General features: G+C 41.1%; 3 protein-coding genes across 3 annotated transcripts; all 3 read right to left on the reverse strand.

Moving 5' to 3' along the window:
* Positions 1 to 192: 192 nt before the first annotated feature.
* Positions 193 to 7853, reverse strand: LOC136433022 (BRO1 domain-containing protein BROX-like). The gene is made up of 12 exons (XM_066424773.1): positions 7713 to 7853; positions 7239 to 7345; positions 6826 to 6922; positions 6367 to 6462; positions 6022 to 6094; positions 5788 to 5893; positions 5454 to 5543; positions 5106 to 5191; positions 4751 to 4832; positions 4272 to 4422; positions 3683 to 3842; positions 193 to 3568 (listed from the first exon to the last, which is right to left on the reverse strand). The coding sequence occupies exons 1-12, from the start codon at positions 7811 to 7813 to the stop codon at positions 3473 to 3475; spliced, it is 1245 nt and encodes a 414-aa protein (XP_066280870.1). The 5' UTR covers positions 7814 to 7853; the 3' UTR covers positions 193 to 3472.
* A 617-nt stretch (positions 7854 to 8470) lies between these two features.
* On the reverse strand, positions 8471 to 10585 carry LOC136433021 (tyrosine-protein kinase receptor torso-like). The gene has a single exon (XM_066424772.1). It carries the CDS (start codon positions 10488 to 10490, stop codon positions 8835 to 8837), a length of 1656 nt encoding a protein of 551 aa, XP_066280869.1. The 5' UTR covers positions 10491 to 10585; the 3' UTR covers positions 8471 to 8834.
* Positions 10586 to 12306: 1721 nt separating this feature from the next.
* LOC136433023 (transcription factor 21-like) lies at positions 12307 to 14868 on the reverse strand. The gene is made up of 3 exons (XM_066424774.1): positions 14527 to 14868; positions 13607 to 13711; positions 12307 to 13144 (listed from the first exon to the last, which is right to left on the reverse strand). Exons 1-3 carry the CDS (start codon positions 14644 to 14646, stop codon positions 13061 to 13063), a joined length of 309 nt encoding a protein of 102 aa, XP_066280871.1. The 5' UTR covers positions 14647 to 14868; the 3' UTR covers positions 12307 to 13060.
* Positions 14869 to 15013: the final 145 nt, after the last annotated feature.

A 15013-nucleotide genomic window follows, 5' to 3' on the forward strand; every position in this document is an offset into this window, starting at 1 on the left:
AAAAGATTCTTGCCAATGACCTAAGAAAGAAGAACTGTGGTATGTTAAAGTAAGTTTTATCTCTCTTCTTTAATAGAACAATTGCAATGAATTGCAAACTTTTTTTAGCAAAGAGTGAAAGACTTGGAGCCGTTCATCTGGCATGCATGCAGGTAGAACACAGCTATAGAGAAACCAACAAATGAAAGGCAATTTTACAGGGCATTACACGTTTATTGGTGAACCTGGCAATACAGAAGTTCATTACCTATTGATATAATATGTAAGTTACATGTACAGTGTACATATCTGTCCAGTTCACACATAACCTGGCATCCAGTCTTGTCCTTAAGCCGGGTTATCTTCGGCCAAGGTTTGTTCTACATGTCTATGCCGCCTGGGTTATCAATTGCACCCGGTGGTTGTTTTACGTGGTAGGAGTTTTATTGCCGTCCTGGCCAAATAAACTCCTAGCACATAAAACTCCTACCGGCTGCCAAAGATAACCTCAGCGGCGGAAGGCTAGATGCCAGGGTAGTTCATACATTGGATGAAGATTCCTTTTCATTAAGAAAAAGAAAATACAGTATATCATTAACCCACATGATAAATAGGTGTTTGAAGTTGGTTTGGATGACTGAATGTTTTGAGAGATAAGATCTGCTATTGTGTTTAAGTTAGTTGTAATCCTATCTATCACAATTACCAAACCACATAATTTGATTATGATATACAGACATAGTTGTCTAAGATATAAAAACAGCAATAGTTCTATTGTCATCTATCTGTATTTACAGGTCAAATATTGAAACCACCTTTTATCACACTCTTCCCGTTCAAAACAGTAGGCAAGCAGACATGTGTTCCTTACAGCTAAAACAAGAGCTTTTAAAAAAAGCTGGCGTTTCGGCTACGTTTATAAGTGTGAATTGTCTTTTCCCTTTACTTGAAGTAAAATCTGCCAGAGGAAGTCACTCAAGGGCTGTTCAGTCTATAAGAAAAATTGTCATTTTGGGAAATGAGTACTGTTTTAATAGAGAAAGGCAGATTGGGGAAAGCAATTTTGAAGTTACGTCACTTAACTTAAGTGCTTTTGAAAAAGCTGGTCTTGGCCTACAACTTGTGCTTATTTGTAAAATGTATAATAGGCTCATTATAAAAGCTATCAATGTAATTATGTACATGGCACGCAATAAAACATAAAATTTGAAAAAGCACCATTGAATCATCAGCACTATGGTAATTAAGTGAAATAGAAGTTCATAACAGCTAAGGTTCTATCTAAAATGACTACCAAATGTCAAACAAATCAACAGCTACCTCATCCGTATTATTCTGGTTTCCGCATTTACAACATTTCTTCCTTATTTTCCTGGGTAATTTTGCTAAAATTCATGAAAATTCCCATAGTTTTGTGCCGAGGGGCGCCACTTTCCACGTCCGTGTTGTCTGAATGAAGTCGATACTGAACAATGGAGCATTTGCTACTGTAACAAAGAATCGCTGTTTTGCAAACAACATCAAGAGCCTCTGTTTACATCGGGGATAGAAGTTTAGTGGCGAGTGTTTTGCAAGAATCATCTTACCGCGCATAGGAGCCGCTGCACGGTATTTTCCATTACAATGAACAGAAAAATTCGAATGCCGGGTTTGGAATCTATGAAGTCCTGTTCATAAGACAAAGGCCTTGTATATATTAAATGAATATTTAAAAATAACAAATATAAAATATTTCTTTATTTATTAATGAAAAAAATGATATTCATAAATATGATATTGATAGATTAATATAATATCAATATATATTTTTGATATTCAATATCTAAAAAGAAAAAAAAATTCATGCACGGACACGAACCCGGATCTTCTGGGTCCGAAGTGCTTCGCGTTGCCAGATCGGCCAAGCTGCGGTACGTATTTACATCCTTTGGACGTAATGCTATAACCTCACTATATGGTATCATTTATGCCGATTTTTGCTCGTTTTCTTGACGAAATCATTTTTTTTCTTCTGCAATCTTGTGGAATAGATGTAATATGGTCATTTTTCAGGATATCAAAGTCCGAAACCACAATGCAATGATATTTCCGAACAGTTGTAGCAGTTACATGCGGTCGCCGTCCTGTGTCACATGCAAATCTAGCGTGCCTGCCTTTTCGTGCTCTCTTGCCATATAAGGCAACGGCTATACAAGGATTTGAGAACGTATTGCCATATAAGGTCTTATTGTGTGCGACACAGTGTTGAACCAAGCTTCCCTGGTCCTTGCTTGAAGGTAAAAGCCAGGACAAAGCGTTTCGGCGCGCATGCGCCGAAACGCAAAAAAGGTCACAGTGCAAATAATAAAATTGGTTCAGGAACCATGAATGAAAAAGAATCAGTATCAGTTCCATTCTACAATTGGACAGTCCTGTCAGACTTTAGTTTTATCATCCTCTGGGGACTTGTAAAGATGCGTGTTTGAGACTTGCACTTTTGGCTTAACAACTGTACCATAACTAAAAGGCCACCACAACTTCGTTTAAGTAGACTATCTCTACCTCCAGGTTGTAATATTAATATACTAGTACATGTCAGCAGATATACACAATATATTTACAATAGGTAGTTATAATAATTGTAGTTCTAGGTGAAGTCTATGTAGTGACTCAAGCAAGGATTTTTTTCTTCAGTAGAAAAGTGTAAAACATGTCATCAGATTATAGACAAATTGTTTCTTGGAGGACTGCTCTAACCTTCCATTCCTGAAAAATCTTTCCTTGACTTGTCATGTCTTGCATTTATTTCATTTCTTTTGCTTCACAGGTTGCATACTACTTAGGTATCTTTTGCAATAGGGAAGGCATGCAGTACTACTGCAAAACAGTAAGATGAGTCAGGAAAAAAAGAACAAATATACACCAGTACATAATAGTGACACCCTACCATTTCTCCCCCTCCCAATTTGCATCAGGACAGGTCTATAAACATACATTTTGTACACATACATGTACACTACATTGAAAGTTTCACTACTTACATTATGTCTTTTTTATATGAACAAAATAATTTGATCTCAACTAGAGGCAAGATCCTTTTTACAAATGAATAATGAGGAGTCCTCAACTGGTTATATTGATAAACAAAGTGCATGTAATATCAACATTAAAAAGTTGGGATATTAGTTTTTTTCTTAATTAAGGAAACAATTTTCTTGTTCAGACCATATACAATATGCATTGACAATCAAGATAACAAACATTTTGATTACTTAAGTTTGAAAAATTCAAATGATCATCAAGATTAAAAAGATGCATAATGCCTAACTAAAAATTGGGACACCCTTATTGAGGCATTCCATATTGAGGCATCTCATTTCCAGTCAATTCAAGATACAAAATATAGTATACATATTACTCAAGAATGGAGATAATGTGAAATACACCAAGCCGCTGAAAAACCATTCCTTCTATTGTACATATTTTTAAAAGTCTAGACGACAGGAAGGCAACCTTATGAGATCACACATCCACTGAAGGTTCCAGGTTCCTTGGTCGACTGATAGATGTCTGTTTCCTTCACAGGTTTGACTTCCGGCTCCTTCTCACCCTGTAAAATAGCAGCAAACAGTCTTTATTTTCTCAAATACTGCCTAATATGATTCCATTAATATCAAGAAACTGAACTGGACACTTTGTGCAGAAGTCAGGAATACTACCCCACCTTTTGTGTAGCAGGTGCCAGTGACAGGTCAAATGAATTGTAGATGTCCGCACTCCACATTGGGTTTGGTGGAGGTAACTGGAACTCCTCTGGGTTGGCCAGACCATATGTGGCCTTCTTCTCCAACTCTGGGACCTCTGGAGGCACCTTCTGGAAGTATCTACAAGACAAGGGATCATGCCGTAGGTGAGCTGTTTGCAACAACATGGTGGTGACATCACGTACCATCTCTGTCTATTTGCTACACATGTACAGGTTCCAACTCTAATATATAAGAAAGACAGTTCCAAATAGTTGTTTCTTTAACAATCATATTGTATTTCCTGCTAATAAGGTTGGTAAATGCACTAACTAGTAACTATCCATTTACATTAATGGTTAAAAAGCCTTGCTGAAGCTACCATTTGTACAAAATGTTGTTCTTAGTATCTTTCCATTGTACTCAAGATTTGGAACAGTGTTGAAAATGTGGTTTTCAAACAACTGGCAACTGGTAATGTTACGAGTATACATGTACTGTCTGACAGTGCCTGATGGAACAGGATGAGCTGTTTTTGTGTCCAGACCTTGACAAAGGAGCATTACTTACATGAAGCCGTTCTCCCTTGTGCACTTGTCCAGAGTAATTTTCACCTGTTTCCCCAGCCTAGTGAAAAAGATGTGCTGGTCTGGCCTGGCAGATGTTCCTGGGCCTTTGGCAGATGCATACTCCTTACATAAGCTTTCAGCTTTTTCGAACACTACAAGAGGCAATAAAGACGGTATGTTCCACATAAACAATGCAATGTTTGTCATTTGTGTAATACTATATGGCATTCTGCCTGGATACTTTAATGGCTACTACATGTAGTAGATGTCCAGGTGGCTGTAACAAACTAACACATACAGACCATTCCACTAGTCTTCTTGGCCTTTGGGGGAAAGTCATATACTCCTCAGTAATACTTAACCACAACTTGAATGATACTGCAATATTTTAAGAAGTAACTACATGTACTATCATATCAAAATCAGTCTTTTGCTATTTGGTTACTACATATACTAGTATGTGACTAAGGGTCTACTCACACTTTTCACTTTCCTGTAAGGCTCTGATTGCATCTCCACATTTATCCTTTGCTAACAGTGCATCTCCATTGAAACAGTGGGCCTGGAAAATTTATAACAGACACTTGAGAACTTATTCTTATCATAAACCCAACTGTAACAAAATGAGAAGCCAATCAGTATCTTCTATATGTACTTCAGTACATAGTTGGAATGTGAAACATGGACTAAAATATGTCAAGTACTGTTAGTAGTGTTACACTTACAGATACAACGACAGGTCATAAATGAAAATCATTGATATACTTTGATACTTGTAATGGACCAGTAGACCTGGACCTGTAAATCTTGTATTGATGCAGAATACTAGACTTACATGAGCCAAGTAGAATACACCCTTCAGTTGTAGATACTTCTGCCACTTCCCAACACTTGCTGCATCAAGTTGGTCCAGTGAACCTCCTGTTGGCAAGAGGTCAGGAATAATGAAATGCAATCGACAATGAAGGAACCAGAGATAGCCATAACTAAAAAAAATAAAACTACAGTATTGCATTACACTAAGACACATTAAAAGGATGCGGTTGCACAAGTCCGGTTTGCCCCTTGCAGTAACACTATCTGCAACCCTGGTTGTTCATGATACAACGTGTTCATGCCAAACCAATAGATAACATATTAAATGTACAGTTTGAAATAGAAGCGTTGAACAAGTGAAGTGTACCTGCAGTGATGAAGAGTTGTGCCGTCTCATAAGACAGTGATGAGATGAGGCCTGCACTGTGCTTCATCTCCACAGCTCGTGCCAGGGCCACTACATGACAACATCAGGTAAGACATTACAGTCAACATCTACTGTTTTGCTGCTGGCTATCATACATAATAACAATCATAATAGTAAAGTTTCAACTTCTACTCTTCAGACAACCTGTCAAGAAAATTACCAAAAAGTTTTTCAACAAACAGATTTTCCCTAGAAATAGCATCAGCAGATATCTGTGGTCAGAAAACCTGTTAGACTCGGAACCAGTTAATGTTACTGTGTTCAATTCACCCACCTTCCTGTGCCTCTGCAGTAGACTGTTGAAAATAGGCTTCCACCACCTTCGGGTCCAGGTCTGTGCCCTTCTCTGCTGTCTCCAGAAGTCTCCCAATGACTTGTTCCTACAAAATTACAACAATCTGTAAATATAGGAAATCTTTCTCACTCACCAAGTGGAGATTAATATGGAAAGGTTCTGATGCAAATAATCCTACTTTTAAAACCATAGTACAATCTAATGTAAGCCTACCTTCACATTCTTAAAGATCCCTGCTGCTGTTCTCAGACACTTGTGCACTTCTTTTGCCTCATCCATAGACACTCTGTGAAAGGATATCACACATAGATGGTCAGATCATGTCAGTGAAAGATACTTGAATGAAGATCTACCAAGTTTCATGTTCAGAATATCTTCATGCATATGTGTAATAATAGGGATACTTCAAGACCCCTAGGCTTCAATATACAATGGCAGGAGTTCATTTGGGTCATGTGCAGTATGTGAACACAAGACTTTAAATGCCTTTGGCTTTCCCAACCTGCATATAAGAGACTTTAGGAACTGAGGCAAAACAACACTGTCTGTCATACTTACTCATCACTGGCAGCTATCTTGGCTGCATGTTTCATATACCATAGTCCACTGTTCATTGCCATGGAGGCCAACTCAAACAGGGCATCAGCTTGGGTGCTACACAGTTTTGAACAACAAGTTGATTAATGCAAACTTGTCAATACTACTAGTTGTACTGCGTCAATCACTTTTTATAATTGTACATCTACAAGTACAACACAATTTAAACCACTGTTTCTTGTATGGTAGAGATTAACTACAATTGAACTGAATCAGGCCCTAGCCATAGCTTAGCACAGACTATTTTATAACATTCAGCAGATATACAACTGTGATTACACCGTACATCAATCTAATAGTCTTTGCAATTGAGTTGACAGGTGAACAGTTTTCTCAAGTCCTGGGTAACAGCACTGATGTTGCCTATGCCTTATAGGACAAGAGGGGAACAAGCTAAAAACAAGTAATGTGAGGACATACACAACAGCATTGCTCAGAACTGTGCTGGACCACTTGAACTTGACTGAGTGCCTCAACTTGCTCTCACCACTGTTGTCATCTAGGGCTTGCAGAAACCCTGCCAATAGAAAAATAGGGATTCCATATTGAGTTACTAGGCTTAAAAAGGAATAAAAAAGGCAGTTGGACAGAAATGACAGAAAACTCTTGAAGGAAATTGTCTTCAGAAATGAAATTTTCTCCTAACATTGATAATTAATTCACAGGGAACCATAAGCAACTTCATCAAACGTATGGCATGTTGATGTCATTAGGATCAGAGTGATGCATCTTCTACTGGAAAATACCTAAAATGTATTCACAGAGACTAAGACTTTGAACAGTAATTGAACACAAGTTGATACCCAAGAATTATATCATTTTTCTGGACATACCTTGCAACAAGGCAAAATAGTTGTCTGTTGTCGTCTTAACAACAGTCACGTCCTTATTTGGGTCACACAGGAGTTCCAAGAGTTGTGCACGGAGCATACGCAAGTCACTGTAATTGAAGAATTTTGGGTGACTTTCAAAACTAGAAGGATCGTTGTCTTGAATATTGATAGTTGTCATTTAAATTGTGTGTAAAAAGTGGCTGCACTACTGATACTAACTACACAGTCTAGAAGTTTCGTTGAACAACATTTTGCGACATATTGACGAGTAAATGCAGCTGTCCGTCGTTTTTAAAGTCTTGTTTTTAAAAGCAGACGAATGTCTAGTTACATACGAAACGCATTTATGCTTGTCATGTCAACATTCTTGATCGCCTTCGAAGGGGGAGGGGGGCAGCAGAGCAAACATTATGCGGCTGTCTTTCACTCCCACTCATAAACTTATTGTACATACAGTATGGTATCAATACGAACCTGCATATTTTCTGGGTCTGTGCGTTGGTACAAATTGGTCCAAGGGTGAATGATACAGGTGCAGTCGCCTTGATCGGATTCCTATGGAACCAATGCGCCATCTTTCTTGTACAAACACCTACGGAACCTTATGATCATGACGTAATCAACATATTTTTGGCAACGCCATAGTGGAGCAGCCCGAAATGGCTACAGTAATCTCCAAGTAGATGTTTGAAAGGCAGTCCGTAACATTGTCCTATTGCTCCGTTTTAGCCATGTTGGTGGGAGATTGTAGCATGTGTTAATTATTTTCTGTGAAACAATGGCTTGAAAGAAAGAATGATTGAATGACAAACTATGAGTAAAACATTAGTTTAATCTCGGAGGTTTCCTATTTAAACCTCCTTGGTTTAATGTTTTACCTCTATAGGAGTAAAAATTACGAGGATGACGATGAAACTATAAGAACACAACTATCATTTCATTATATGTAACTTAGCCATGTACATAACTTGCAAAAGTTAAGTTCTGTGAACAACAGCATCCACCACAACATACAAGTTCGATAAGAAAAAGATTAACATATTTAGAGGCATTTTTGACGATGTAATGGACTAGAATCATATTAACTCTACTCTTTGTCGAAAGGTGTGGCCGGGGTTTTTTTACGTGCGCGGGGTATGGCTCTCCCCAAACACAGGACCTCCATTAAACTGAAGGTAATTGAAGTGGTGAGCAGCCAACAATAGGATGATTCTACTCAAAGTTAATTAAGTTAAGTCAACTATTCGGCAAAGGTCTCTTGTGCTTTTGCAATATGTGAGAATTGTTTCGGTACAAATTTCTGTCTTTCTGATCTGCCCCTATCATTCAGTGTCAGGTCGACTTAAACTTGACACGCTTACATCACCGTATGTTGTAATGTGATGCACGTGTCAATTGGAAATAGTAAGCATCACTCATGTTTTCCGAATTGTGGATCAGTGCAATCTGTCTAAAATGTTTGTGTTTCATTATGTATGCATATACATGTTACAAATTTGTAATACACGTATAAAATGATTTACGACATTTCCTTCCATCATCCAACATTACTTACGAAATGAATATAAACATTACGCACTAACACTTCGTTCTTTTCTAAAGCATAGTCTCCCTCTCGACGACAAATAAAGGGTCTATTTCATGTCGACATTCTGTCAGCCTCTGCTCCAGTTCCTCTGGTGTAGGTCTGGCCGACGGCTCCTCCCGCCAACACGACAGCATCACGCCATAAAGCTTTCTCGGACATTCGGGCGGCTTCTGCAGACGAATCCCCCGCCTCAGGATCCCTACTAACTTAGGACAGCTCAGCTGTATCTTGTGCTCATAGTTGGGCTCCTCTCCGTACGTGGCGATCTCCCACAGTAGCACACCGAACGACCACATGTCGCTTTCGCACGTGAACTCGCGAGATTCTAGAGATTCCAGAGCCATCCACTTCAAAGGCAAGAGTTCGTCTACATCCATCTTGGCTGATGACACATACGTAGTCGTGTAGACGTCATGGGCTGAACCGAAATCAGCAAGCTTGGCGACGTCATCTTCGTTGACGAGAACGTTTCGAGCAGCCACGTCACCGTGAGCGATACGAAGACGTCTCAGCTCTTTCAAGGCGCATGACACATGAACGGCATAGCGTACCAGACTGCCCAATGGAAGGGCACCATTGCAGCCAGTATGTTGCTTTAAAAGTCCCAAAAGATCTCGCTTTGCAGCATATTCCAAGAGAATACATTTGGGTCTGGACTTTGTGATGACACCCAATAATTTGGTAATGTTGGAAGGAGCATCCCTGCCTTGTTCGTGCACGGCTATCAGTATGGCGACTTCGCGACAGAAGGCACGGTAGCACAATCGGTCTTCTCCTCGGACGGACTTGACCGCTACCGTGGTGTCAACGTCAGCAGTGTGAAGGTGCCCTTTCCTGACATGTGCGAATGTGCCTAATCCGATCAGTTCATCAAGGGTCAGATCTTCGACGTTCCTTTCCCATCGGTTGAGCCAACCCGGCTGCAAACTTTGCGCCAGGTCTCCTTCTATACTACGCAGTTCGAGCAGAGCCTGTGTCTCTTCTATATTCTCGTCTTGTCTCACTCGAGTAGTCCTCTTCCTTTTGTAAAGCGCCAACAATACCACAGAGACAAGCAGTGTTAATATTGAAAGTGGTATGAGAATCTGAAGGGGCAAAGAAGATGTGTCCGATAGAACGACGTCACACCACTGCCCAGTCCAGGGCGCCATGCATTTACAGCTTCCGTCCACGTGATGACAGGTGGCATTGTTCTTACAGTCACAGACATGGCGACATCTCCGTCCATACAGACCATTAGGACATGGCTTGATGCAATTCATACCGTACCACCCCTCAGTGCAGTTGCACCGACCGTAGATAGGATCGCAGACGGCGTCATTCTGACAATGACACTCACTTCTACAACCCTGTCCGTACGTTCCGACGGGGCATGGCGTCTGACAAACTGCTCCAGTCCATCCGGAGGGACAGACACAGCCAGACCACCGGTCACAGCTGGCACCATGCTCACAGTCGCACGCGTCCTCACACAATTCACCCATTTTGCCGGGAGGACAGGCGACTGCTTGAAGTTCATAATTTGCGTTAATGACCTTTCCGTCTTTCGTAAGGGCAGTGCAGGTATAAGTACCGTTGTGTTGTATACATTCGATTCTTACTTGATCTTCTTGAGTCTTATGTACCCAATCCCTTTTTGTGCCATTGGGAAATATCCATATCATCTTCTCGACATCTATATGAAAAGATCTGCAACGTAATGTCAGCGAACCATTGATATAAATGTGTCGGGGTTCGCTAGGGGTCGCAATGATGACCACGGTACTGTGAGGTATGTCGCAGACCACGCCTTTCCACCCAGGCTGACACTTACAGGCCCCGTTCAATGCATGGCAGCGGGCACCGTTCTCACAGTTACAGTTCTGGTCACAGGTCAAACCGTACTTGTTCGGTGGACATCCGACAGGCTGGAGCTCTAACAGGATCTCGTTAAAGTCATTGTCATCTCGACTGACCTGCACAGAAAGTCCATCTTGTGGCAGTTCGCAAACAAAATGCTGTGTTCTTGCAGACTGGAATTCGAAGAAACCAAGTAAAACGTACTTGTATTTTTTCCAAACAGAAGACGTCACGTGGTTCAGCTGACCATTCGGTAGATTTGAACACTTATGATGGCCATCGTTAAGAAGTACAAATTCCAAGACATGTCTAGCGTCCTGCGAACGAAAACATCGAAGGCATCCATTTTGTGTTAACCATAAACCGTTCACGGTTCTCACATCTTTCGGATGATGGGCAGCAGCCATAACCCCAAGGAGACAGTCATTGCTGCTGCTGTAGCTATAGCCCTGAACAGTTAGTGATGAATATGGCTTTTTACTCCGCACATTTTTAGAATTAAATCTACTAACGAAAATCCGTCCAGTCTTTCCCATAAACTCACTTATTGCGTCCACATTAAAAGCAGGATGACCTGGCTTCTTGTCTTTGCTCAGGACGGGCATTTCGCATGTGTCGTTATAAACAGGTGGGTATCCCTCCACGTCCTCGACTTGTACATCGACGTGACGGGACTCGACTTCTCCAGCAACTTTTACTGTCAAATTATACCTTCCGTTTAAAGCAAATTCCAAGTGTCGGGCTACTTCGATCACACAGCGATTCACACGGAAGCGCCCGTGAACGTTTCCGTCAACAATATCACACAGAACTTCCTCTTTATCCCCCAGTGTTGACGTCTGAACGCGGATTACTTGTTCTCCAATGGCAGCATTCTCGGGGATCTTGGCTGACAATTGTGTCGCTCCTTGAGTCCTTTGGGTCCTTTCGGAAAGGACAAGGCAAGGAACAGCAAACACGAAGAGCAAAGCGCCTGTCTTCATATTGAACATTACAAACGTCCGGTCGTCTCTGCTTCTACTTTCAATTCGGTTGCACGGGTTAGTTCCTCTTTTGAGACAGAGGATTGCCGGCGGCCACGGAAACAGGCCAAAGCGCGCGAGTTCCTCAGCCGCTCCTTACAAATGCGTGTATATACATGCTGCAAAGCGTACGTGAAATATCAATACCTGATATAAACAGCTGACTAATCAATCTCTATTTCAGCAGGTGTCCCCAAATATCGACAAAGAGTACTTTCACACACCGTCCCCATATCAACCATAATGGCTGTGAGTAGTATAACGTAAATTATTATGAATCAATCGACATGTGTGTACTTCCTCTATAGAATCGAGGTCACTGTAACCTGTTGAGTGGCAACCACACAGGTGGCTAGATGTTTACTGAGACCAATGTTAACACCCCCATTATTGTCGTGGTTAACACAGATGTGTGAACGTGACAAGCCAGACTTAAGAGAAAAGTTAGGAAACTTGATTTTGGTTGATGACATCTCCGTGAATGCTTTATCAAATGCATTGTATCATATATCATTGGAAAGCTTGTTTAGTGCCCTTCACTGATATCCTGTTTGGTATGATCGTAAATTTGTGGGTTGAGCACCAGGGCTACTAATGTAAGTAATTTCCCTTGCTTGATCACATTTCCGATATGATTAGCTGCTGTGTCATATCGTAAAAGTGCCGAAATTCCCCTGCATACGTCAGATACTGTTGGTCCGTGTTGGCAGGGTAATTTCAGCACTTCTGTTTAGCGGAACACTCGCAACATCAGCTCTGGTGTATTACCTTTGAATGTAAAATCATGACAAATATTGCAGCATTGTAAAGGGCAATAAATGCTTTTTTCCAATGATGATACTATACACTTAATAAAGTGATAACGGAGATAGTATATGATTGATCAAATTCAAGTTCCCAAACGTTTTTTGTGCTGAGTGTAGATACCTACGTACCCTTTCAACGTTTCTAATTCTTTATTAAGAAAGTTACAATCACACTATGATGTCGTAGAGTTCACAAAATGCACGAATGAATTACATAGGCCAAGTTCCGACATTATCTTCAAAGGTCGTACGGACATGCTGACGCTTTCCCTTGATTTCTCACCTACTTCAGTGATTCATAGGAAAGGAAACATACACTTTCAAATGTCCATCGACATAAATGCGAGAATTAACCCTGAAGTTCATACTACATTGATGTGACGTATTTGAAGCAAGAGTCCGCAAGTTGGCTGAAATGGACGAGTCATCGGCTCTTGTGGTCCAACAACCCAACGCTCCGCTGAAAGTTTGTAAAACCGCTGTGCATGTGCAGGAAACGTGTGAAGGAGATTTACAGTTTTCAATTGCAAACGTTGTCAACAGCTGCCGCTCACAGGGATAGCGACGTCACTCGTTGTAGATGATGTGAGTGAAAGACTGCACGTATCCCACCCGCTCCGCTGAAGTACCCTCGTAGTCGTTGGTCAGACACTGCATAATGAACATCACGGAAGTACGGACAAAACCGTCAAATTGTACATTTATCATTTAAAGACATTCAAGATTTTATATGAAAGGCTATTTTGGAATATGTTGCTACAAAACTAGGTTGATATCCATATTTGTAGTGTGTCTACAAGCCCTGACGCCTAGTGATGCCCACCCCTACCACAAACTTCATGTTCCCCTCCCGTAACGATATGTAGCGAAAGTGATCGGTTCATGTGATGTTGGCCATCCATTCCTGTACATTCAACGTATATTTTCCAACTGGATGCACTTCCTTCCGTTCAAAGCAAAGAAATCGTTCAGGTTCAGACAATTCTTTTCAGTTTCATCTTATTTTCTACTCATACAAAGAGTGCCAGAATAACCATAAAGTCATATCTATTGATATTTAGAAAAATGTCGATGAGGCTAAGGAAGGCACCGATTGTACAGCCCAGACCTTACCTTCTGTAAGTGGCGGATGTACTCGACAGCACCTCTCAACAGGTCCAGCTTGGTGTCACAACCCCGGTATTGCTCAGGAAGCGTACAGCGAAGATCTTGATAAGCCTGGAAGTAGAAGATAAAGAGCAATTTTGACAAATCAGACGTTTTCAACATTACAGTCCGTTAGTATACACGTATAATGGTGGTTCACGGATTCGTCACACTGGTAGTGACGTTAGATCATCGCGGCTGGCGGCTAGTCTCCAACCAGACCCAATGGATTGCAAAGACCGTATCCAACTGGAAGAAGGAGCTTGTAATGCAATCCACATTGGGTTGCGAAACGTACTTCCTCTGCCAGTTTGATACGGTCTTTATGCAACCTATAGATCTGCTTGGAGATTAGCTGGCGGCCACATCCTAACTAGTATCCGTAGCACATCTGCTCTAGATATTTTCTAGCTGTCATTAAACTACTATGAAGTTGTGTCCATATCATGATCAAAACTATATTCAATCAGACTGAGACATGTATGACAAGTCATGATTTTATTACTTATTTTAGAGTATCAACAATCCACCTGCCCTGTCTAGATCTACGGTACCATACTGGTCACGCCCCTTACCACGCCCCTTACCATACACCTTAATTACCAATAAAGGACGCTAGAGGATGTGTCGAATCAGATGGTAGTTTGACACACTCATGTTCTGGTACTGTGCGTACTGAATCAGTCACGCACACAATTGTGTCTAATACTACTAATAATAGATCTACTTATGTAACTATTACATATCCACAGAAAAATACAAACTTTCACCTCATTCTGTCAAAAAACATGTCTTTACACAGAGCTTGCAAAACTATCGCGTTTTTTCCACGGTACGTACGGAAATATGCCCACTGATATAAAACATGACCACCTATCTGTACACACTTCGTTCATCTTGGCCAATCGTCTCTTCTCTCTCTCCGTGGCGACACTCCGCCCCACCTGTGTCTTCCGGTCTGTGAGACTCAGCTCACCTGCCTTCTTGCCGCGGCGGGGATGGGACATTCTGATGCCGCAATAAAGTTGTAATGACTGGTGGACGGGCGCTTGGGAGTTGGTTATGATGTGTGGGAACTTTGAATTATGCAGACCTTGGGGACTTTGTAACTTGTCACCAGCACATTCGTAGCACCGTGACCTATGAAGACCCTATACTGTGTTCATATTATAGAGGTCACTCGTAACTTGTTCTTCCCAAGCTTTCTTATTCACATTTCCTGCTGGGTCGTTTGTTGCCCTTTGATAAAAATCTGGCTAGACGCTGAGTCTCACTCCATCATAGAAAACCGCAAGATGCCAGTGAAAGATGTTCTTATCAATTACTATGCTTATCATACTAGTATGCCCCGTGTTGTTCAGGCGAATCATTATT

Source organism: Branchiostoma lanceolatum, chromosome 4, assembly GCF_035083965.1.
Source record: "Branchiostoma lanceolatum isolate klBraLanc5 chromosome 4, klBraLanc5.hap2, whole genome shotgun sequence".
Classification (NCBI taxonomy): Eukaryota; Metazoa; Chordata; class Leptocardii; order Amphioxiformes; family Branchiostomatidae; genus Branchiostoma; species Branchiostoma lanceolatum.

What these genes read in the sequence shown, in the direction of transcription:
- LOC136433021 (XM_066424772.1), bottom strand. Translation starts at nt 10,490, where the DNA reads ATGATATGGATATTTCCCAATGGCACAAAAAGGGATTGGGTACATAAG.
- LOC136433022 (XM_066424773.1), bottom strand. Translation starts at nt 7,813, where the DNA reads ATGGCGCATTGGTTCCATAGGAATCCGATCAAGGCGACTGCACCTGTA. An exon ending in GGATCTTTAAGAATGTGAAG is followed by an intron (nt 5,894 to 6,021) that starts GTAGGCTTACAT and finishes GTAATTTTGTAG; the next exon opens with GAACAAGTCATTGGGAGACT. An exon ending in CTTACAGGAAAGTGAAAAGT is followed by an intron (nt 4,423 to 4,750) that starts GTGAGTAGACCC and finishes TGCCTCTTGTAG; the next exon opens with TGTTCGAAAAAGCTGAAAGC.
- LOC136433023 (XM_066424774.1), bottom strand. Translation starts at nt 14,646, where the DNA reads ATGTCCCATCCCCGCCGCGGCAAGAAGGCAGGTGAGCTGAGTCTCACA. An exon ending in GATTGGCCAAGATGAACGAA is followed by an intron (nt 13,712 to 14,526) that starts GTGTGTACAGAT and finishes TTCTACTTCCAG; the next exon opens with GCTTATCAAGATCTTCGCTG. An exon ending in ACATCCGCCACTTACAGAAG is followed by an intron (nt 13,145 to 13,606) that starts GTAAGGTCTGGG and finishes TTCATTATGCAG; the next exon opens with TGTCTGACCAACGACTACGA.